The following is a 23,438-nucleotide window of genomic DNA, read 5'->3' on the forward strand; positions in this document are numbered from 1 at the left end:
GGAATTCTTAACTCGAAATCCGTGTTGGGTGCTCTTGTAACATTGCCACTCTTGTGGTCATCCATAGGTTCCCTAAATTAGTATCATGTTATGAATAAGCATATCATACATTTTTCTATAGAATGGTCTATATAAGCTTTCATCAGATCCTCAAAGGAATAACTTTTAAAAAGTAAAAATTTTTATACAGTAGGCTGTCAGTAATCCAGCATTGAATTGTTTTCACAATCTTCTTGCTACAAACATAAAATGGAGCAATTCGATATTATAGGCAGAAACTATCATCTAAAGTAACAGACACTTAATAAGTATGGTCCCTCCACTGAAGAGTTGGGGGGTCATCACTGTCACCTTCTTTATACTGAACAGAACCTGCCCCTCCCCCCACTGCAGCTCTCCACCCCTCCCACCCCTCCCAGGCCCACGTGGCTCAGGCCAGTCTGATCAGGGCAGCCCCCAGACATGGGCCGGTCTTCTCCTAGCGTGTGCCTGGGGGCTGCGCTGGCCAAGTGACGTGCGAGTCCAACGGGATGGCAGGGCAAACTCACCCTGTCGTTCTGTATGTGACCAAGGAGGCCCAAGGGGGGTCAACCTTCCCATGGAGCTGAAATGTGCACTCAGAGCAGAGGTGAGAAGATGGTGGGCTCCTGTCGGCAGTGCTGGAGCTGCTGGACCAGCTCACCCTGGAGCCCACCTTCCTGCGGGCTTGTTGGGGGACGGGGGCGTGTCTTGTTACTAAAGCAGTGTGAGTGACTGTGTCTATTACTTTAGTGAAATCTGATCTTAACTGACAGCTTTGCTTTGGGTTGAACGTATGAGAAAGCTTTGACTTGGCGGAAAACCCTGCTGCTGTGGTGCTCAGGCCTCAGCTCTTCTCAAGCCCTGCCTCAGAACTACTGATATTCTAGGGACCCCCTTCCCTCCACCATGCTGCCTTGTAAGACCAGGAGGCCACACCAGCTTTCAGCCATAACCTCCACTTACAAAATAACCACAGAGAAGCACCCCAAAGGCTCAAGGTTCTAATCAAGACTTGTCTGATAGACTGCGATAAAGCTGTGCTTCGTCTTGCAACTTTGACTAGTTAAACAAGAAACATTCAGAAAAATTCTAAGTCTTCCAGGTGTCCTGGAGCCTAGCGTTTCCATTTAATACACATTTCAATAAACCTCTTGTGCTGCTTCTAAGAGGTAAATTACAGGTTCTACCCTCTAAGGAATAAGGGGCACAGCTGCTTCTCCACCTCTGCACACCACAGACACAAGCTCCCACTTGCCAAGGACAGCCCTACACCAAGGTCTACTCGTCATTCGTTCAGTTCAACTACGCTCGTCTGAGTGTGAACTTTGTGCTAGGGACTGTTGCTACACCCTCAAGACACAAAGCACAAGACTTTGCTGACAACGGTCTTTCCAGCTGGCAGGGAAACCCACACAAGTGAGTGGGTGATTATAATTCACTGGGAAATGCGCTGAAGTAAGGTGTGGACAGGAAATGTGGATACTTCTTATTTTCTCAATCATCTTCTCCCCAAGTACACTGATCTATTTGGGAGGAATAAAATTTGGGGTCCCTTGCCCTGGCAACAGGAGGCCAGAGCTCAACCAGTGAGGAGCTCCTGCCTATGACCCTGCCTCACGAGTGATGCAGAGGTGAGGTGATGGCTTGGGGCCGTTCACAGCAGCGTGTGGGGTGTTGCTAGCGGTGCCCAACAGGTGACAGCAGTGACTCCACAGGGGCCTGGCGTGTGCTCGTGCATATGCTGCCCTGCCTCTGGCTTCTGAGCCCCATCCCATTCTCCAGTCTTCCAGCTGATTCTCTGAGCTGTTTGAGATGCTTCCAATAAGTTCTCTTTCTGCTTAAGTCAGCTAGGATTGGTTTCTGTTGCTTAAAACCAAGAATTTCAAAAGAAAACTGATAAACAGGGAGATAGATGGTTAGAGGCAACAGTAAAGACATTTGGAGAAAGGAAATTTGGGGAAATAAGTTACACTGCCCTGAGTAAAAAATCCCACTAATATTGAGGAATGAGAATCTGGCAGCCTATGTCCTATGGTGGAAAATGGCCAATTACTTGTGGTCCCCTGAAATAAACTGTTCATTATGGGTCAGGTTTGGGGAAACTGCATTGGTGCTGCCACAGAACAGTGTGAAAGGTAAGAGGGATTCAAGATTGTAGGGAAGAGAAGCAATTCCTAACAGCACTGAACATTGTCAAATGGCAAACAAAATGTCTGAAGTCGTCAAACGTAAGAATTGGGACTTGCTATGCACATGCTAAAATAATGGGTGCCTTACAGTCAGAGGGTTGAAATAGCCACAAAGTGTCTGTGTGAAAGTTGGTTCAACAATCTGGAAAGAATGAGACTCTATGTCTCAGAATGAAGGTATGCCGCAGGCCTCACCAGACGCAGAATACGTCAGACCCACAGATACCCAGCTGATTCTCCACGCCATCCCCCCACCAAGGAAGCTGACTTCCTTAAGCTCCCCCCATGCCACAGCCTTTTCCAGATCTGAAGTAGCCAATAACAAAGTCAATGTCTGGAGCAGGCAGCTTCCAACCAAAAGAACAAGCACTTTATTAATTCACATCAGCAAACGTGAGGGGAACAAATGTAGGAATGGATTCCGAGTGTAGGGTTCTGAACAAGAAAGAAAAGAATACTAGGTTGGACTGAATTTGTGGATAGTGTGGTGGTTTAAACATCAGTTCTAGTTGTTTACTCAGCTGACTAATAGCAGCCTAAACTGAGTGGCAGCCAAGTAAAGTCGAGATGCCAAAAACTTCCATCAGAATTCAGAGACTTCCCAGGATAGTAAGGCTGGAATGAACTGGTTATGGGCAACCCACCCTCTTCCTCTGAACTATGGCCCCCAAGGGTCCAATAATACTCTTTTCTACAAAACATTGAGAATGCACTGATGAGGAAACACCAGAATCTTTGAAAAGACTTTAGTGACTGCAATTAAAGTGGGCTCTGTAGTAGACTGATAGCTACATTCTCATCTCTGGAACCTGTGACTATTGCCGTATGTGGGAGAAAGGGGGGATCTTTGCAGATGCAACTAAGTTAAGGGTCTTGAGATGGGGAGATTCTCCTGGATTGTCCGTGTGAGCCCTAAATGCAATCATGTGTCCTTTTAAGAGGGAATCAGGAAAAGATTTTCCTCACAGACATGCAGAAGAGAAGGTGACGTGAAGGCCGAGCAGGAGAGACATGGGAAGATGTGGCCTTGGGGACCGGGGAGCTGCTGTCGCAAGCCTAGGGATGCCAGCAGAAGCCGGAGGAGGCAGGGAACAGACTCTCCCCCAGAGCCTCCAGAGGGAGGGGCCCCGCTGACACTGATTTCAGACCTCTGATCTCCAGAACTGTAAGAGAATACATTCTGTCCTTTGAAGCCACGAAACTCATGGTAATTGTTACAGCAGCAGTAGGAAACTCACAGGCTCCCTGACTTAAAGGGAAAATACAGGCGTTTTAGAGTCAAGGTCAGGAAGGTGACCCTAACAGTCAGAAGGGCCTGTACGGTAATCAGAATAGCCCCGCCCCCAGTCGCTCTGGGGCTGAAATGGACGAACCACCCACTAGATTCCTGCTTGGTCTGCAGAGCTAAAGCCCGTTTTGGGTCTTGTGAGCGCAGGTGTGACTTGATTCACCATGAAAATGAGACATGGCCCTTCAACCAATTTCTAGATAAGAGTCAGTTCACAGATGCAGAGACCTTCGACTATTCGGAAAGACGGCTACGTTTGAAGAGCCTTGTAAGAACTTACGTGACTCTTCTTCCTATAGGCATTTACCTTAGATTGACCAAAATCCACAAGCTTCACACTGCATTCTGTTCGCAGGGCCTCTGCCAGAAAGATGCAGGGCAAGGATGCCAGCAGGACCTCAGCTCCTGGCATCTTGTGAGCAACTGTGGAGTCGACTGTCTCAAGTAGGGGACGCAGGGGACAAGCATGGGTGCACCCGGTGGGGCCAGCCTGGGGACAGCACTGCTGCAAACCTGGGTGCCCTGACGTGGCGAGCCTCAGGGACAGCTGGTACTTCCTTGTGCCCCCGCGCATCCCTCTGTGTCCGACATACCATGCTGCCTCGACCTCCACGTCTTTGTGGCTTTGTGTCGTCCTCATCTGGCCGTCCCCACAGCTGCTGGGAGGCCTCTCTCTCACCTCCTCACACAGGAACTTGCTTGAGGTGCAGAATCTCAGGCCCCGCCCAGACCTCCTGACCAATCAAGGCTCCCACATGCCTGGGCCGTGCTGGGAAGCTCACTCTCCCCCTAGACTCAGCACAGCGTCCGCTTGCCCCTCGCAGCGCTGGTTACCTGTGGCCCCGCCCCTCCGTCTCGGAGCAGGGCTGCTTCAGCCTTCTCGCATCTGACATAGTAGGCACCTAAAAACGCCCACCAAGGGACTAAATCAATGCACCCTTCGCTGGTCTAACGCATGTCCCCACTCCTTGGATGGAATATAAGAAGAGCAGCTGACCATGTGGCCCGTGCAGGACTCCTGGCAGCCACTAGACACGGGCGGCACTGCAGCTCTGCCCTGGGCTGCTGCACACCGTGGATGCCCTGTGGGAGTTCAGCCGAGCGGGGCTGCCCCTGGGCTCCCTCACGGCTCCCAGACAGGCTTCTAGGGCCAGCAACAAAAGGCCTTCTTTAAAGAGGGAGGAAGGGACAGCCACGGGTGCCTGGGACACTTTGAAACTGCCACACCCGCCAAAGCCCAGTACTTGCTGTGCTGCTGCTTGTTCAGCAGGAAGCCTGCAGGGGGCGCCCTCGCTGCTCTAGGGAGGGTTGTTTCTTCTTCTAGGTGGAGAGAAACCATCCACGACTTCCAGATAACCTGCCCCCAAAAGCAAACACACACAGTCTGGCCCAGAAGTTGCCCACCACGGAGGCCAGAGAGCAGAGCTCCCAAAGCATTCTGGATATGGGCAGGGTGAGTGAGGCACTGGCACAAAAACTCAGTAGTTGATGTAAATACTATTTCCATGCGGTATTTTTAAAAATCTAAATTAATGCTAAGGAATCTATGAATAACAAAATATAAACTTTTTTTTTTTTTTAAAGTAAGAAGTGGATTTATTTACAGAGAAACACACTCCACAGACAGAGTATGGGCCATCTCAGAGGTCAAGAGGCCCCAGGGTACAGGGTGGTTAGTTTTTATGGGCTGGGTAATTTCTTTTTTTGCTTCCTAAATTTTATTTATTTATTTATTTATTATTTATTTATACAGCAGGTTCTTATTAGTTATCTATTTTATGCATATTACTGTATATATGTCAATCCCAATCTCCCAATTCATCACACCACCACCAATCCCCCTAAACGTTTTTAATAAAGACAGGATCTAGCCAACTCCTTTTTTTTTTGTTTGTTTGTTTTTTTTTGACGCTCAGGCTCAGCGGCCATGGCTCACGGGCCCAGCCGCTCCGCGGCATGTGGGATCTTCCCGGACCGGGGCACGAACCCGTGTCCCCTGCATCGGCAGGCGGACTGTCAACCACTGCGCCACCAGGGAAGCCCCTAGCCAACTCCTTTGGCTGGTCTGTGAGTGTTGACGTGACATGGTCCTGAAGCTCCAGTGTGGGAAGGGCTCATGCATGTGGATGTGTCATCTACATTGAAACCTTTTCATTGAGATGTACCATGAAGGAAAGCTGCTGGGCCCTTCTCCAGGCCCACTGGATCACAGTCTGCATTTATTAAACCCCCAAGCGGTACTTACAAGCTATGTCAGACTTTTTCACCTTCTCCAGTCTCTACGGGACTGGCTGATAAACAATGTGTCGGGTTTGCGTGCACCAGAAAAATCACAAAACGTGCTGAGGAACCGGGGAAGACTTGGCCCAGTTTGAAACTAGTAAAGCTTTACACTTAGCCTACTATTGTTTCCTTAACAAGTGGTCCGCAAAACTTTTGCTCCTGTACCTTCCAAAAGAATTTTCATAATTTAATTTCACATACTTTTATCTTAATGAGAAGGACAAAATTCCCAGCAATAAAAATGTGCATGTTAATTAAAATTTTGGACTTCCTATCACAGGTCTTAAGTACTAAGAAATATCTCTATTACAATAGTACATAACTAATCAAAACAAATATTAAAATAGAGGTATAAACTGCTATAGCCTGAATGTTTGTGCCCCTCCCCCCAAACTCACATGTTGAAATCTAATCCCCAGTGTGACGGCATTTGAATGTGGGACCTTTGGGAGGTCATTAAATCATGAGGGTGGAGCCCTCAGGAATGGGATTAGGGTCTTACAGAAGAGACCCCAGAGCGTCCCTCACGCATTCTGCCATGTGAGGACACAGTGAGAAGATGGCCACATCTGGACAAGGAAGCAGGCTCTCCCCAAACACTGAATCTGCCAGCCCCTTGATCTTGGACTTCCCGTGTCAAGTACTGTGAGGAATAAATTTCTGCTGCTTATAAGCCACCCAGTCGAAGGCAGTTTCCTAGAGCAGTCCAAACCAACTAAGACATAAACATAAAAGTCTGATGGTTAGAAATAACCTTCCTTGAATTAAAAACAGCAGGATGTTTATAATTCTCGAAACTGGTGAGGGCCCAGTTTCTCTCTCTACTCTCTCTACTTATGTGGGTGTTTAAAATAGTCAACAATAAAATGTTAAGAAGAAAATTCCTCTCAGAAAGATGGGGATATTTTCCCCAATGGGTTCATATATTGACAGATGAATTTAATGAATACCTTTTGCTAGTAGAATAAGACAATGTTGGACAATTCTATTCCAGGTTTCCATTTTTATTGATCTAACTGCTGAGAAACCTTGGTGACACTGAATGGAGCAGAGGAGTTTTGTTATAAAATACCACTTAACCCTTTAAAATTCTTTCAAGTTATATACCAACTGTTCATAGTTATCTATAATCAAAAATTACTTCTAATGTCTACCATTTGATAATTCTTCTAATTTAATTGAAAGCAAAGAATTAGAAATCATCTGACTTTTGAAAGGCTTTGCAATTCAATGATTGGAGTCGTTCAGTTTCTCGGTTCCTGGGAAGTATACAAAAGTCTTTTCCAACATCTCAAAAAATTATTAATTGTACCTGCTAGTCTTTCATTCTTGGTTTATTTATTTATTTTTTGGCTGCACCACACGGCATGTGGGATCTTAGTTCTCCAACCAGGGATCGAACACACACCCCCTGCAGTGGACGTGCGGAGTCCTAACCACTGGACCACCGGGGAAGTCCCTAGTCTTTCATTCTTGGAAGTGAACAGTTTAATCTGATCTACTCAAAAAGGCTTGGGGAAAAATAATCAAGGCAGTCCTTTCAGAACATCGTTGCCAGTATATTTTCATAGAGAGTTTTCTAAAGCCTTGGGTTGCAAATGTAATGAATCCAATTTATGGAAAATAGTCACCATGTAATAACCTTTGCCAGTTAGTTCTTACTATCAAGCCAATCAGCCTTATTTATTCAGAAAAACTTCATTTTTCAATTCAAATAAACATGAAATTGATGTCTCAAAATGAGGACTTATTTATACAAAAATTAGAAACATCTTGTAAGTAAATGCAGTAATGTCAAGATTAAAATTAAATGGAGTTAATAGTCTTTCTTATTAGCTAACTTAGAATAATGTGTAGCTAAACCAATGGGTTATTGATGAAGCAAAGAATGTGATAATGGAAGTTATATTTCTTCAGTAAATATGTGTACATGAATATATCAAACTCTAGCATTGGGCTTTTGGGAAAACTTAAATAAGATTTATTTTAAAACTCACAAATAAATCCTTTGATTTTGTTTTATACCATTTTGAAAAACAGTAAAATATACTGCTAGAAGCTACCCTGCCTGGCAGCTAGCATATAAATTCACTTTTTAATCAATGGGAGGCATGAATGATAAAATATTTAATTGGATGAAGAATGATTGTAATTGGTAAATATACTTGATCAAAAGAGTTTTTTTTTAACTATCTTAATGATTACTACACATCTTATCAGGAAGAAATCACATAAAATTTTACCCATAGACTTTATGGAATGTATTTTGGACATCGTCCCGTTAACCAGTTTTCTCTAACTTAGCAAGCTTATTTCAGCCTGCCTTTACTATTTAAACTGCTGTTCCCTAAATTCTCCTCTGAACTAGCTCATTCGCTCATTCCACACTCACAAGCTCACAAGCTGATTAAACCCTGAAATGTATTCATTCTGGTGTCACTTTCTGGAAATCATACTTGGACCTCAAGCCCACACACCCTTAACAGTTTTTCTAAATTTTCAACTCCTTTATCCCATCATGTCCCGGAACTCATCCTGCGAAGCAGGCATTATCATCTCAGGTGTGTTAAAAGACAAACTATTTAATGTGCCAAAGATCAGCAGACCTGTGAGTGAACGAGGTCTTAGCCCAGGTCTTGTTGTACCAAATCACTGATTCTTTTTGCCATTTGTTCACTTATCCCAAAGCCTTAAATGCCATCCCTCCTCCAGCCTACTACTTAAAGGAATAATACAGGAAAATTTAGACTTCATAACAGGAAAGCTCGATTAATCATTTGGATAGATATGTAGTCTCCTGATCCTTTCTGCTTGCCTTAACTCTGTCCAGAGCAAATCCCACCGCTGGAGTGGAAGAAGCTGGTGAAGGAGAGCGACGCTGCTGTCTTCCCACCGAGCCAGGAGCCCTGGGCAGGCCTGCTCCCACCTCGGTGCTTCTCTTCCGGTGAAGGAACATGGATTCACAGATGATAGGAAGCTCCACAGGTGAAATGTGGGCCGTCGAGTTTCCCTGCTGGGAACAGGCATGTGATCTTTTAATGTGCAAGCCCCACTTAACCCCCAGGGAGACCAGGCCTCCCCTTTTCAGAGCTGGATGAAGACAAGGACAGTCTGGACTTGAGATGCACCCAGATGGTGAAAATTCTGTTCCCCAGAACTCCTCTCAGGGAGAGAACTCCATGTGGCAGAAAGAAATACTTAGGAGAAATGATCGTTGTGGATGGGTTTCCTGAAGGAGCAGTGATTGGGCCCTCAACTGCCTTCTGAGGGTCTTTTCTGAGGCTAGAGCTGAATTGCTCAGGGCAGCAGGGAGAACCTGTGTTCTCCCCACCTGGCCTTCAGCCTCCTCTGAATGAATGTTGAGCAAATATTTTAAAACAATCAGCTTGAAGGGGAACCAACCTATTAACCACATTGGGCACCCACGTGGCTCAATCTGGCTTTGTTTCAACCCCCTTCCGTCCCTGAAGGTAGACAGACCACAGTTAAAGAGCTGAACTCCTTTGGCATCTTCTCTGCTTGTTTAGATACTGTATTTTATAACTAAAACCACAGTGTGAGCTAGGACGTTCCTGCTTCATCACAAATGTGACTCGCGATGCGAGCAGACACTTCCTCTCAGTCACTTTCTTCCTAACTGCTCCGTGCAGTAGATGTCATATCACCATTTTAAAGACAAAAGGACCCGAGGTGGAAAGATGTAAGTTGCCCCCTTACTTGGAGGCTGGTCTTCTTCTTCCCACACAAGTAGTTTCTCAGAGCGTGGGCAAGCCTGTGGGCCTAACAGTCATGGCTCATAACCATGGTTCTCAACCTTGGCTGTATTAGAAGCATGTGAGACTCCACAAAACACCCAGTCCTGTGCTCCACACCCAAAAGACTTCACTAGTCTGGGTGCGGCCCAGGAACCAGTCGTTCTTAAAGCTCTGCAGGTGATTCAAATGTGCAGCCAGATTGGAAAACAGCTGGTAGGTAATATTGTATCTATGGGAAGGTAATATTGTATCTATGGGAAAACGCTGGGTAGCAAAGAATGCCCCCTCCTCTGCTCTTTCAACAATTATTTGAGAAAGTACTATATTCCAGGAATAAGGCCCTCAGGGTGGGGGAGACAGTCCGATAAAAGCCAGTAACAATAGAGGACTAGGCGTCTGTGAGTCAGAGAAGGCGTGACTTGCCCAGCCCGGGTGGCAGGAAAGCCTTCTTAGCTGAGGAGGCGGTGCCTGGGCTGTTTTCATCAGGACCTGAGGCCTCACTTCTGTGGTGACAGCAGGAAGGGTGCACAGGGAGTCAGGAACAACTTCTTGATCACTGGAGCCCCAGACCAGATGGGGGTCCACTGTAGACATTTTCAGGGTGGTGACAAGTTGGCTACGCATAACTCAGATGTTCGATAGAATGAAATCCCCAAAGGACCTAACTCACTGCCAGGAAGAGGCAAGCCATAAAATCCTAAACTTTCAATACTAACTCAGTTTCCCTACCAGTGGTCAAGTTCTTGTTAGTATAATTCAGTCAGAGCATTAAGTAACAATGGCATCTAACATTTATCAAGCGCTCTGTGCATTTCATTCTGTCTTGTGCCAAAACCACCTTGAGGTAGGTCTTACAAGACTGCCCCATTGTGCGTGTGAAGATACTAGGTCGCCCAAGTTCTCACACACACACACACACACACACACACACACACACACACACAGAGTGATGGAGGCAGGTTCAAACAGGTTTGTCTGACTTCATAGCTCAAGGTCTCAAAGAGTGTGCCCTTTATTCCCAGCAGGAGAGGAAGTGTGTGCTCGGCAAGCATTAAAGCTGTAACACCCAGGAAGGCAGCTCCTTAGCTTTACTGGTGCCTTACCTCAGTTTTGGTGATGGCCAGGTGATGGAAGTCCTTGCTTGGAGTGGGAGCTTGGCTTCCAGCCTCATACAGAACGCTGGGCAGGAGAGAAGTCATGGGCTCCTTCGGCAGCTCCACAAGCACAGTGTCCAAGGCCAGGTCGGTTTCTATGCTGCTCCTTATTTATTTTTTTTCACCAGCAAGAGCAGGTGACCTTCACACTTGGGGCAGCCTGCTTGAATCAAAAAGTACCCTCTGCCACTCCCTTCATTGGTGCAAAGAAGACCGTTTGGAAGAGGTTGGCTTCGCACTGTGACGATTCGTTGGCCATGCATAAAAGAACTCAGCAGACCAGTGTCAGGTTCCTGGTAACCTTTCATCGGCAGGTGTGTGAAAAACCTATTCATTCATTTATTCAATTAGTATTTATTAAGTGCCTACCATGTGCCAGGCACCGGGGAATCAGTTGATCCTGTCAGTTTCACCTGCCTCACCCTGGTTGGCTGTGTGACCCTTAGATGGTCATTCAGCAGAGCCAGTTCTGCCTGGCAGCAAAGAGCAAAGGATTCTGGGGGCCCAGGTTCACCCTGCTGGTCCCTCCTATAAGGAGACACATGATTGGCCATCCAGTTCTTTCTTGCTGACGTGGAAAGCATCTGCCCCATTCACTAGGTGAGACATTGTGCTATTTGTTTTCTGTATGCCCTATAGCACGTAGAGCGTATACAATGTTTGTCTATATTTTTGTTCCTCATTTCCTGCATTTCTGTCTTCTTTTGAATTTAGTTGACTTTTTCTGTAATGAAATGTTTAAATTCGTTCTTAATTTGCTTTTGTTTATATTCTATAGCAATTTTCTTTGTGGTACCGTGAGGATTTACATCCTGAAATCATTCCTCTAATTTGAATTTACAGCAGCTTAACTTCAATAACACAAAAACTCTGCTCCTTTACAGCTCTATCCCCAGCCCTTTAGGCTATTGATGTCACAAGATTACATCTTTATACATTGTGTGCCCCAAACATTAATAATTCTTTTAAATGCACTAGTCTCCTAAATTATGCAGGAAACAAAATTTGGAGTTACAAAGTTACAGTAATATACATTAATACTAGTTATACACTAATACTTTTTTCTTTAAATGTATTAGTCTCTTAAATTATGCAGAAAACAAAAAGTACAGTTACAAACCAATGTCATAAAAATACTAGCTTCATAATTGCCCTATTTGACCTTTACTAAGATTTTTATTTCTCTACACGGCTTCAAGGTGCTGTCTAGTGTCCTTTCATTTCACCTGCAACACTCCCTGAGCATTTCTTGCAGGGCAGGTGTAGTGGCCACAAACTCCCTCAGCTTTTGTTTAACTGGGAATGTCTTAATTTCTCCTTCACGTTTGAAGGACAGTTCTGCTGAATACAGGATTCTTGGTTGACAGTAGTTTTCTTTTAGCACAGAGAATATATCAACCCAGTGTCTTCTGGCCTTCAAAACTTCTGATAATAAATCTTCAGATAATCTTATTGAGGATCCCTTGCAGGTGATGAATCTCTCCTCTTTTACTGCTTCCAAGATTTGCTCTTTATCTTTGAAAGTTTGATTATAATGTCTCAGTGTGGTTCTCTTTGAGTTCATCTTACTTGGAGTTTGTTGAGCTTCTTGGAGGTTTATGGTCATGTATTTCATCAAATTTGGGGAGTTTTCAGCCATTATCTCTTCAGATATTCTTGCTGCCCTTTCTCTCTTCCCCCTCAATGCTTGTGTTGGTCAACTTGATCATGTCCCACAAGTCCCTTAGGCTCTGCTCACTTCTCTTCGATCATTTTTCATTCTGTTCCTCAGCCTCAATAACTTCCATTGATCTGTCTTCAATTCACTGATTCCTTCTTCCTCCTGCTCTAGTCTGCCTTGAATCCCTCTAGTGAAATTTTATTTCAGTTGTACTTTTCAGCTCCATAATTTCTTTTTGGTACCTTTTTAGGTTTTCTATCTCTTTATGGATATTCACATTTTGTTCACACACCAGTTTCTTGACTTTCTCCCCATCTTCCTTAGTTCTTTGAGCATCTTTAAGACTGTGGTTTTAAAGTCTTTGTCTAGTATGTCTGCCATTACATCTTTTTTAGGTACAGTCTGTTGAGTTTTTTCCCTTTGAACAGGCCATACTTTCCTTTTTCTTTGTATGCCTTGTGATTTTGTTGTTGTTGTTGAACACTGGACATTTGAATATAATAATGTGTAACTCTGGAAATCAGATTCTTCCCCTTCCCCAGGGTTTGCCATGTTTATTATTTATGTACTTATTTGTTTTACTGTTGTAGGCTGTCTCTGTGCCAAGGATCAGCCTGAAGTGCAAATAATGTCTTTTTTTATGTCTCTTCTGAGCCTTCCCTTGGGCAGGTGCAGTCACTTTCTAATTTTCCCTGTATATGCAGTAGTATTTAACGTCTGGCTCCCAAAAGGAGAAAAGCAAAAAATGAAGTGTGTCAGGGCAGGGGGTCGGGGTGGGGGTTGGGGAGGGTGCTGGCCCTTTAAATCACCTGAAAGCCACTTCAGCTAGAGGTGGAAGTATTTACAGAAGGAATGGCTGCCTGCCTCTTTGTCTGCACCTCTGTGAGCAAAAGCAGCAACTAGAAATCAAAGCACAGATGCTCGGTATTTGCAAGACAGGGACCTTCTTACCCACACTAGCTCCTGCAAGTTGTGTGCAAGATGCTTGCATGGCTGTGGGTAGGGAACAAGTAGCTGCTACTCTGTGAAAAGCCAAAATTGACCAAAGTTAACCACAATTTACTGTCCAGTTCTTCCCCTGGAAGTTGCAAGCCTTCAACAGACTCCAGAGTTCCAAAATAGTTATGTCAGATGAATTCTGCCAGTACAGTTGCTGTCTAGGTGGGGAGACAGATTCCTTGGGCTTCCTACTCCACCATCTTCCCAGAATCCTTTCTGCCCGATTGCTTTGGATTTACATGCTTCCTAGATTGAGGCAATTTTAGAGGCTTCCTACTGGCCTTTCCAACAATAATAGCCCTCACCTCACAGGTCAGGGAACCAATGTGGGGATACCGCCAGTTCCTGAGTATGTCTACTGTTAATTATGCATCCTAGGACTGGAGAAATGACCACAGGATGGTTTGAGGATACTGGACCCACTGTGAGATGAACCTGAGCTGAAACTCCATTGATTATCTGACCTCCATAAGCCCCTACTCTGACTGGAGGGCCACAGTTATGCTTGGTGTCTCCTGGAATCAGTGTCAGTTCAGAACCAGTGTCCAGGCATTCCTGAAGGGTCTGATTAGTTCCTTTTGCCCAGTGCAGCCACCCTGGTAAATGGCCATCTGTACCTTTGGGGAAGGCTGGGAAAAAGGTTAACAGTATACATTTTTGGCAGTGTACTGGGATCCTCGCTCAAGGGGACCCAGCCTCCCCTTCATTCAAGGTCTGTAAACTGGCTCAAGTCTGGGAAATGACTGAGGGGCCATGACTGTTTTTATGATTCAAGTTGGAATGTTGTTCACTTGACCTAGAACTCTTCCATTTATACAAATCTAGTAAGAATTTAGTAGGCTTCCCATCCACTTCATCTAATCCTCCGTGTGGCCCATGGCAAACATTTACAAGAGATCAGTGGGTGTTAGAAGCAAAGTTAATTGAAAGTATGCTCAATCCAACTAAGCTGGTAGTTGATCAGGATCAAAGGGGTTGAAATGTCATATTTTATTCCAACAGCATTTTCAGTTTTAGGGTTGAATGTAGCATCCAGTGTGGGGTATTTGTAATAACAAATAGCATTCCCGTGTTGCATTAACGCTAAATTAGGTCCAAATCAGTCCTATAGGGTTTTTTTTCCTCAATTCATAAAATGAAAAAAGTAGTCTTGCAATAGTAGACTTGGAAGGTGGAGAGAACCGTGCCAGGCTTAGTAAGGGTAGGACTTTAATAGGAAGGACTGACCAAGTATTATGAGGTGGGGTGAGAAGGTTATTGAGTAAGGTGTGGTTTGCCAATGGAAGGCCTTAAGTAACTGTACCTTAAGGGGTAATTTTGTATAAAGAATGCAACATACAATCAGTATTGCGGAGACCTTATTTTGGTGTGTAAAGGGTGGGCTGGGGTTGATACTGGAGGCCCCAGGCTATGGAGCAGTCTACTGCACCAACGATGAGGGCCTAGACCAGTGAGGCGGTAGCAACAGACATGTTGCCAAAGAAACCCAACCTGGCTTGCTATAGGCTAAGCAGAGGAATCAAAACCCCAATTTTCAAGCCCAGGTGTGGAAGGCAGAATGACCCCCAAAGTACAAGATTGCCAGAATCTGTGAGTGTGGTAGTCTTTATGTCAGAGATTTAAGGTTGCTAATTAGCTGACTTTAAAATACAGATCATCCTAGATTGTCTAGGGGCCCAATGTAATAACATGGTCTTTAAGTGTATGAGGGAAAGAGTCAGAGAAACACGTGATAACAGAAGCAGGGTCAGAGATGCCATGTGCTAGCTCACAGATGCAGGAAGGGAATCATGCGGAGAGTGCAGGTGGCCTCTAGAAGCTGGAGAAGTGAAGGGGATGAATTCCCTTTTAGAGCCTCCGGGAAAGAATGCAGCCCTGCTCTCACCTTGACTTCAGCCCAGTGAACTTCGTAACTTTAACAGATCTGCATTGTTTCCAGCCACAGAATTTCATGCAATGTATAGCAGCAATAGGAAGTGAATGATCAAAATTACATGTGAACAGAAAGAGCTAGATTGAGAAAGGAGACAATTTCTGTGTTTTTTTTTTAATCTAAGGGTGTAATTCATCTTAAAGAGGCACCCTTCATCTTGTGATGCTTGCAGATCAGATCTGATTAAGCATCAGTCTGTCTTCATCCAAGACAAAGCTATGGAATCTACACCAATATTAAAAACAAAAGCAGCATCTGCCACACAGGCACATTACAATTCACGTACTCAGAGTCAAATTAATGAAAACGACATTGGCTCCCTAGAACGTAATGGCATCAAGGCCATGAATGTTGTGTAAAAATGGTACGGTAATTTTTATTCCCTTTCATGTTATGTAAAATCACTGGGGAGTCATTAGAAGGTTGTAATTTCATAGGTAAATAAGAAAATGAAAAGATAGAGTGGGTCATATTGATTAGTGAGGGATGCTATTGTATAGAAGGCAAAGTTACCAACGATTAAAAAGAACGTAAACAGGTTCTAAAGTAAGGGCCCAGCTAACTAACCCTTGACCTTAGAGGTAAAAGGAGAAAAAAGTGGGAAGCCACAACTGAGGTGAGCCGAGAACATCGTGCTTTGGTCTAAAATTAAGGCCTTAATGCCCAGACTACACATGCATCACCGCTGCTTACCCTAGCGTTAATATCCTCTATCTTATAAAAATATTATTAAAAAACCACCATGAGATGCCAAGTCGTAGGATCTAGTTAGCGCCCCCTTGAGCAAAGGTATAGGAAGGACTCTGTGAGAAGTCTGCACCGGAAAGTGTGAAGTCCTAAGAATCTGTTGCATGTTGTTACATATGCTCAAGCATGGTTGATCTGACTGCAGGCTTCAAAAGGGGTTCTGGGCACTGGAGGCCCGTTGTTCTACCCATCATTTTAATCAAGTCAGTATACAAGACGGATATGGCCAGGATGTCTTACCTCTCCTACTTGCTGGCATCATGCCTAGAAGCAAACTCCAGAACTGGAAGCTTGTTGCCAAGGTGCCCAGTATAAACCAACAATCCCGTCAACCAGTGCCTTGCCTGCCAGACTGTGCTCTGCAAACAAGCGACAGGTGTGAAGCTTGTAAGGTCTTCCCAGTATTACCTAAACATTGTCTTCCCAATTGGCATATGCATTTGCATGCCATGAATAAAGCACTCCTTGTTCAGGTGTCTGGGAACACCTTGATAAAAGCCAGTATCTCAACCCCGGCCATGTATCAGAGTCCTTATGGCACTAAATGCTTCCCATTGTTTAAATGAAGCACTCAGGACTGACCACCACTGAGATTAAATGACCTTTAATGGGCTAATGTGGATTAATGAGAATTTTCATAGAGAGCCTAATGTAGCCAGGCCTCTGTATCCTTGGTTTCCACATTCGTGGATTCAACCAATCACAGATCAGAAATATTAGAAAAAAATTTCCAGAAAGTTCCAAAAAGCAAAACTTGAACTTGCCACTTGCTGGCGACTGTTTATATAGCATTTACATTGTATCAGGCGCTATGAGTAATCTGGAGATGATTTAAAGCATATGGGAGGACATGTGTAGGTTATATGCAATCTGCAGGGGGTCCCTGTGGACACCAAGGGATGACTGTACAGTGTTTCCCTTAACCTACCTGACCACAGAACTCTGAGAAAACCGAGCTTAGAAAATGCTGCTCCAGGTATGAAAATTAGTATGCTAAAAACAAGTGGAAATAGGAAAGAATAATGGAATTTGGTATCATACAATGAAAGTTACACAAAAGAAAACACACATGAATATGTTGCTAACATGAAAGCCTTTGTTTTTAATTTGATTGATACACATTTGACAAAATATTTTAGAATAAAATAATCCATTAACAGGCACAAGGTATTTACAGTAACAACTGTGAAAAACATAAAACTGATGTACTCTTAAACAGTAATGTCTATTTATAAAATTTTTTGTTGTGAATCCGGAAGACTTTCATTTCTGCTCCTTACCCTGGTCTGAAGCCCCGACAGATGGTGCGGAAGGCCCAGGAGTAGGAGGTGCAACCCTGACACATTTGGCAAATAAGGATCATCTATTGGTTTGAGCTCACGGGGAAGTGAAGGGCCAGATCTTGGGGTAAGGTCCAGAATGGAAGACTCCAAAGGAAACAACTAAAGACAAGGCCTAAAATCACACTCATGTTTCTCAGTTTCCTACAGGAGAAGGCTGCAAACTATTTTTTAAACAGACTCAATTTCCCCTCTTTTAGCAGAATATCAGCAACCCTGAGACTCCAATCTTCCATAATATAAAAGTTAATAAACACCTAGAAGGGGTTCAAGATTTATAAATAACTTTATATGACCAAATAGAAACTTTAAAATAATTTTTATGATGTGAAAATACTTGAGAACAAAATTTCTCAAAATTTTCATGCCTAATTCTTAAACATTCTAACGAATAATTTCCAATGTCTGAAATTAGTTGCACAAAAAGATACACTTTAACTAGATGTTTTAAATTGAGTACAACTTTCTCTTGATTGTTAAATGGAATGCCTACCTCTTCATATTATTCAAATATACTGAAATTAATTTTACCCATCTGGAATATACAATATGAATTTACTGACTTACACGACAACCACATAAACAAAGATCAAGAAAAAAATAACCAAACGCTTATGCTTTGTAACACTACTGAGACACAGTACACCATACATGTCAACATCTACTGATCCAACTAGGCTATTTAACTATACTTTCAACAATGGGTTCAATAAACAACTCTGTAGAGCATATATCCACACTGTATTTAAAAATCAAATTTGCTGCTCCTCCAGTGGAGGTTCCAGAGCTTCCATTAGCTTTTTATTTGCCTCTTCATTATGCCGGCTTTGACAATGAGTTAAATGTTTCTTAAAGCCTCTTGGAAAATTTGACTCAAAATTACAACGTGGACATTTAAGTAAACTTTGCCCATGAGCTGCTACATGATTTTTAAGGAGAGATTCCAAAAGGAAAGCCTTTCCACAAATTGTACATTTGTAGGGACTGTGGACATTATGCTTGTTAACCAAATGATGCAGAACAGCACCTTTTTTCATAGCACGACAGCAACAGATTTTGCAGTAATACTTTCCTTTTCCACGCTTCATGTATTTTGCAATCTCCTCTTCAGAGATAAAAGCCTCTTTTTCTTCAGTAAACTGCAGTACATTCTTGGGCTGCTCTGGACTAGTCATGTCTATTTTGTTCTCTTTACTAAAATCAATCGATTCCACGTCAACCTGCTCTTGATCACTGCTCGATTCTTGGCCCTTACTATCTATCGCATCCAGATCTGCTTTTATATACTCACTGCTACTAAGCTCAGCATCTGAGTTCTCTTGGTTGTCTTTCTTGAGCTTCTTTGAGGAAGGAAATAAAGTGTCTTCTAAGAGTTTCTTAGGTGTAGCTAGTAGTTCTTCCTGAACCAAAACATCACACTTTTGATCGTCTATGGCATCTGCCTGTAGTTCATCACCAAGCTCAACTGCCTTCTGAGATTCTGAGAAGACAGCAGCTTTGGGAAGTTCGGGGAAAAGGGCATGTTTCCGGGGCTCTGGAAAAAGAGCACGTTTTCGTGGTTCAGGAGAAGCACGAGAGGCTGTTTTGGTAGGCTCAGAAAACAGGGCAGGTTTTCTAGGCTCAGTATCAATAGAGAGAACAGGCTTCCAGATATCAGAGGAAGCTTTAGGGGACTCAGATGGCCCAGAAGGACCTGGTTTCCGGGTCTCAGGGAAGACAGGTTTCTGAGGTTCAATAAAAAAGGAAGACTTCCAGAGATCAGGGGAACCACCACGGGAACTCTTCTGGGACTCAGAAAAATCAAGTGAAGCAGGAGAAGTTTTCCGCTGATCAGGGGAAAGCTTCCAAAGCTCTGGAGACCCTGAGGGTTTTCTGAGCTCTGGAGATCCCGCTGGACTACGGATCTCTGGGGACAGTGGTGGGCCTGGTTTGCGAAGCTCAGGAGACAAGGGAGGTCCTGATTTACGGAGCTCAGGAGACACTGGAGGAACTGTCTTCCAGTGTTCAGGTGACAAGGTGGGCGCTGTCTTTCGGAGTTCTGGTGGGCCAGACTTCCATGACTCAGGAGATGCGGGGGGAGATTTCCAGGAACCAGGTGAGACTGATGAAGACTTCCAGGACGCAGGGGACATGGATGGAGTTGGTTTCCAAGGTCCAGGTGATATAGAAGGAATTGGTTTCCAAGGTCCAGGAGACACAGATGGAGCAGGTTTAGCTGGCTTCCAAGGTCCTGATGATGCTGACGGACTGGACTTCCAAGACCTGGGAGACCCAGGTGGCCCTGGCTTCCAAGAACCTGGTGACACAGCTGGGGCTGGTCTCCGAGGCTCTGGGGACACAGCAGGGAATGGCTTCCAAGGTTCAGGAGACTCCGATGGGGACAGCTTCCTTGGCTCAGGGGAGACAGTCCGGACCGGCTTCCGAGACTCTGGAGACGCTGTTGGGGAAGGTCCCCAAGGTTCAGGGGAGGCAGCCAGAACTGGTGAGTCTGGAGATGAGGCTGAAGGTGGCCCCAATGTTTCTGGGAAATGAGAGTGTTTCTGGGGTTTGGGATTAGTAAGAGTTGCCTTTACTGGCTCAGGAGATACGGGAGCAAGTTTCTGTGGTTCTGGAGAAGGAACAGGGACTGGTTTCTGAGATTCAGAAACAAGAGGGACTGGTTTTGGAAGTTCAGGAGAAGAAACAGGGGCAGGTTTCGGAGGCTCGGGAGAAGGAAGAGAAGGTGTCTGTGGCTCAGGAGAAACAACAGGGCCAGGTTTCTGAGAGTCCAGGGAAGTAAGAGGAGTAGGTTTTGGTGATTCTGGAGACATAACTGGGCCAAATTTCTGTGTTTCTATGGAAAGGGCAGGTATAGGTTTCAGGAGTTCTGCTGAATTAGAGGCCATTTTCTGGTGTTCAGGAACAGAAGGGCTTTTCACAGGATCTGCTTCTTTGTTTAACTGATTTTTTGGTTTCTCATTCCATTTCTCTGGGGCTGAATGTTTGGATGTGATGTGATAGTATACATTAGAGTACATCTTGCTGGTGAAAAAGCATTTATGGCAGTGAAATAGCTTTGCACTTTTCTGGTAAAATATCATTTTACCTAACCCACCAGCATCCATTTCATCACAAAATTCTGGATGGATGGTACCCATGTGGATTTGTACATTTTCATAATCCGTGCCTCTGAAATTGCAGTGGTCACACTCCAAACGTGCCGATGGCTTACGAAGTTCCTGGAATACTTCCATTTTTCTAACATACACGATTATATTCTTTAAAAACAGTGCTGCAATAAAGCAGAAATAAATGATTTTCAGAGAACGTTTTTGAATAAAATGCTGTTTCTAGTCCATTCTTACTTGCATAAGTCTAGAATGGCACGTGCATCTATTAGATAATATCTCTATAAAGATTTTGAAGAGATGGGAAAAATAATAATTAATTTTAAACTGAGTCCCAGGAACTCTGCTATTTTTACATACATCATCTCATTTAACACTCCTAACAATATGACTCAAATATTACTTTCATTTACAGATGAAGAAATTAATGTTCAAAGAAACGACTTACCCAGGTTACAGGACTATCAGGGACCCAAGCTTCACTCCAGAATTATCTATTGCATGTGCCTTACACTTTGACTCTAAAACCGCGAATCAACAAGCTGTCAGTACGCAAAGCTGAGTGAATATCAAAGCTAAAGCTAGGCTATTAAGGCAGAGCAAGAAACTTTAGGTCCATTTCAGAAAGCACTTGTTAAACTAAATCTAACATGAAAAGACAGCTTTAAAAAAAAGTCAACATATCTTGTAATGTTTTATCCATCCTAATATACTTTATCCATTCATTTAATAAATTAATTATTTTGTGCCCCATGCTTTTCTAGGTGCTTGGGTTTAAAGGCGTGTCTTGCAATATGGTGCTTATATCAACTGGGGAGGTAAGAATGTGGAGGGCAGCACAGGAAGGCACTCAAGCAGAGATCCTGAATGATGCGATGGAGTGTGCCACAAACGGCAATTCAGATGGAGGACACACTTGAGGCAACTTGCTGGCCAGAAAACAAGACTTTTAAACTTTTAAGCTAGCCTTGTTAAGGTGGTAAAAGTAACTGAAGCTCACAGTTAAAAACATACTCATTCACGCAGTACAAGGTACTCACATAGTATCACTCCCCAGGGGTAGCCACTGTACTTATGTGTCACCGAAGAGAATGTCTATGTTTACACATTCTACACAAATGAGATATTAAGCATATTTTTCTGCAACGAGCGCTCATTTAAGGAAGAGAAGGTGTCTGTGGCTCAGGAGAAACAACAGGGCCAGACTCCAGGGAAGTGAGAGGTACATGTTTTGGTGATTCTGGAAACAACTGGGCCAGGTTTCTGTGTTTCTATAGTAAGGGCAGATACAGGTTTCAGGAGTTCTGTTGAATTAGAAGGCATTTTCTAGGATATTTTTACATACAGAGTAAGCACTGAATTTCCTTTGAATGTGAGAGTATTTCTGAAAGGGAAATTCCTAGAAATGGATTACCTGGTTCAAAGGCTATTTGCAATTGAAACTGACATTTTACCAAACTCTCAAAAAGTTGTTGTACTATTACACACCAACCAAGAATGTTGATGTGAAGACTAATTCCCCAGCTCCCTCAGCATCAGAGTATCATTAAACTTCGAATCCTTTCTACTTCTTAGGTGAAAACTGATATCTCACTAGTGTTTTAATGTAGTTTAATGACAAAGACTGAATATTTCCCCTTGTTTATTAGCCATGTGTATTTCTTTTTTTTTTTTTTTGCGGTATGCGGGCCTCTCACTGCTGTGGCCTCTCCCGTTGCAGAGCACAGGCTCTGGATGCGCAGGCTCAACGGCCATGGCTCACGGGCCCAGCCGCTCCGCGGCATGTGGGATCTTCCCAGACCAGGGCACGAACCCATGTCCCCTGTGTCGGCAGGCGGACTCTCAACCACTGTGCCACCAGGGAAGCCCAGCCATGTGTATTTCTTTTTCTAGGATGTGCTTTGCCCATTTTTCCTAATTATTTGTGAATAGTCTTTGTATGTGAAAGAAGTCAGTCCTTTTATGGAAACTATCTTCTCACTTTATTATTTGTCTCGACTTTATGATTTTTTTTTTTGCTACATGCAACTGGTTTACATAAAAATTAAAAACTTAAAAGTGCTTCCCTTATGACTGTGTTTTAAGTTATGCCTTCCATTCCATTATTTTTTTTAATCACTCAATATTTTCCCTATGACAATTTCATTCTTTTCTTACATTTGTATCTTTAATCCTCTGTGATCCAGCCTATATTTGACCCCAAATGGATAGTTCAGTCATCTCAACATTGATTACACATGTAACCAATGACATGTAATGTTCTATTTAGCAATTACTAAGTTTTGTGTATGATGCTATTCTGGACTCTATTCTATTCCCCACCAGCTCCATCTGGTATGCTCTTCTTAGCATGGGTATCCAACAACTGCTAAAACAGATTCTGTAACTAACGTATTTAGCACACGTTCATGCATCATTATATATATGGGTGTGTATGCTTTTATAGTTTTCCCTCAAGAACTCCAAGCACTTTTCAAAAACATACTCATCATACAATATTCTCTTAAACGTTAGAAAGAAATGTTAAAAGCACACAAAAATACATGCAAAGCAATGCTGGTACAATACCGTTATTAAATATTGTATATTTAATTTACAATATAAATCCAGGACAAGTACTTTTAGAATGGGGAAGAAATACAGACCAACATGCTTTTCCCCTAGTAGACTTACCAGCTGTCTTACTAGAAGTTAAAAGTGGTCTTCAAAGGGCAGGCAAGTCTACATGGCTTTTCGACTAAACCACAGAAGACAGCGTGTAGTACATGAAGGACAAGATGAGCAGTTGGACCTGAGAAACAAAAGGGAAGGGGAATCCAGATTACTTCTCTGTGAAAATTTGTGCCCTCTGTAACAGAATTCTGCCCATTTCCCTCACTACCCTGCCCCTTCCAATAGCAAGAGGGGTCCAATCCAAGGCCTGGACACTAACTTTAATGAAACGACACCAAAGACTACAGTA

At 43.6% G+C, this 23,438-nt stretch overlaps 1 protein-coding gene across 1 annotated transcript; it reads right to left on the reverse strand.

The window, feature by feature from the left end:
* Positions 1-17,182: 17,182 nt before the first annotated feature.
* CHAMP1 (chromosome alignment maintaining phosphoprotein 1) lies at positions 17,183-23,206 on the reverse strand. The gene is made up of 2 exons (XM_082859356.1): positions 23,150-23,206; positions 17,183-20,640 (listed from the first exon to the last, which is right to left on the reverse strand). Exon 2 carries the CDS (start codon positions 20,600-20,602, stop codon positions 18,122-18,124), a length of 2,481 nt encoding a protein of 826 aa, XP_082715482.1. The 5' UTR covers positions 20,603-20,640; positions 23,150-23,206; the 3' UTR covers positions 17,183-18,121.
* Between the last annotated feature and the right edge of the window lie 232 nt (positions 23,207-23,438).

The sequence above is a fragment of the Leucopleurus acutus genome, assembly GCF_964270905.1.
Source record: "Leucopleurus acutus genome assembly, chromosome: 18".
Taxonomy (NCBI): domain Eukaryota; kingdom Metazoa; phylum Chordata; class Mammalia; order Artiodactyla; family Delphinidae; genus Leucopleurus; species Leucopleurus acutus.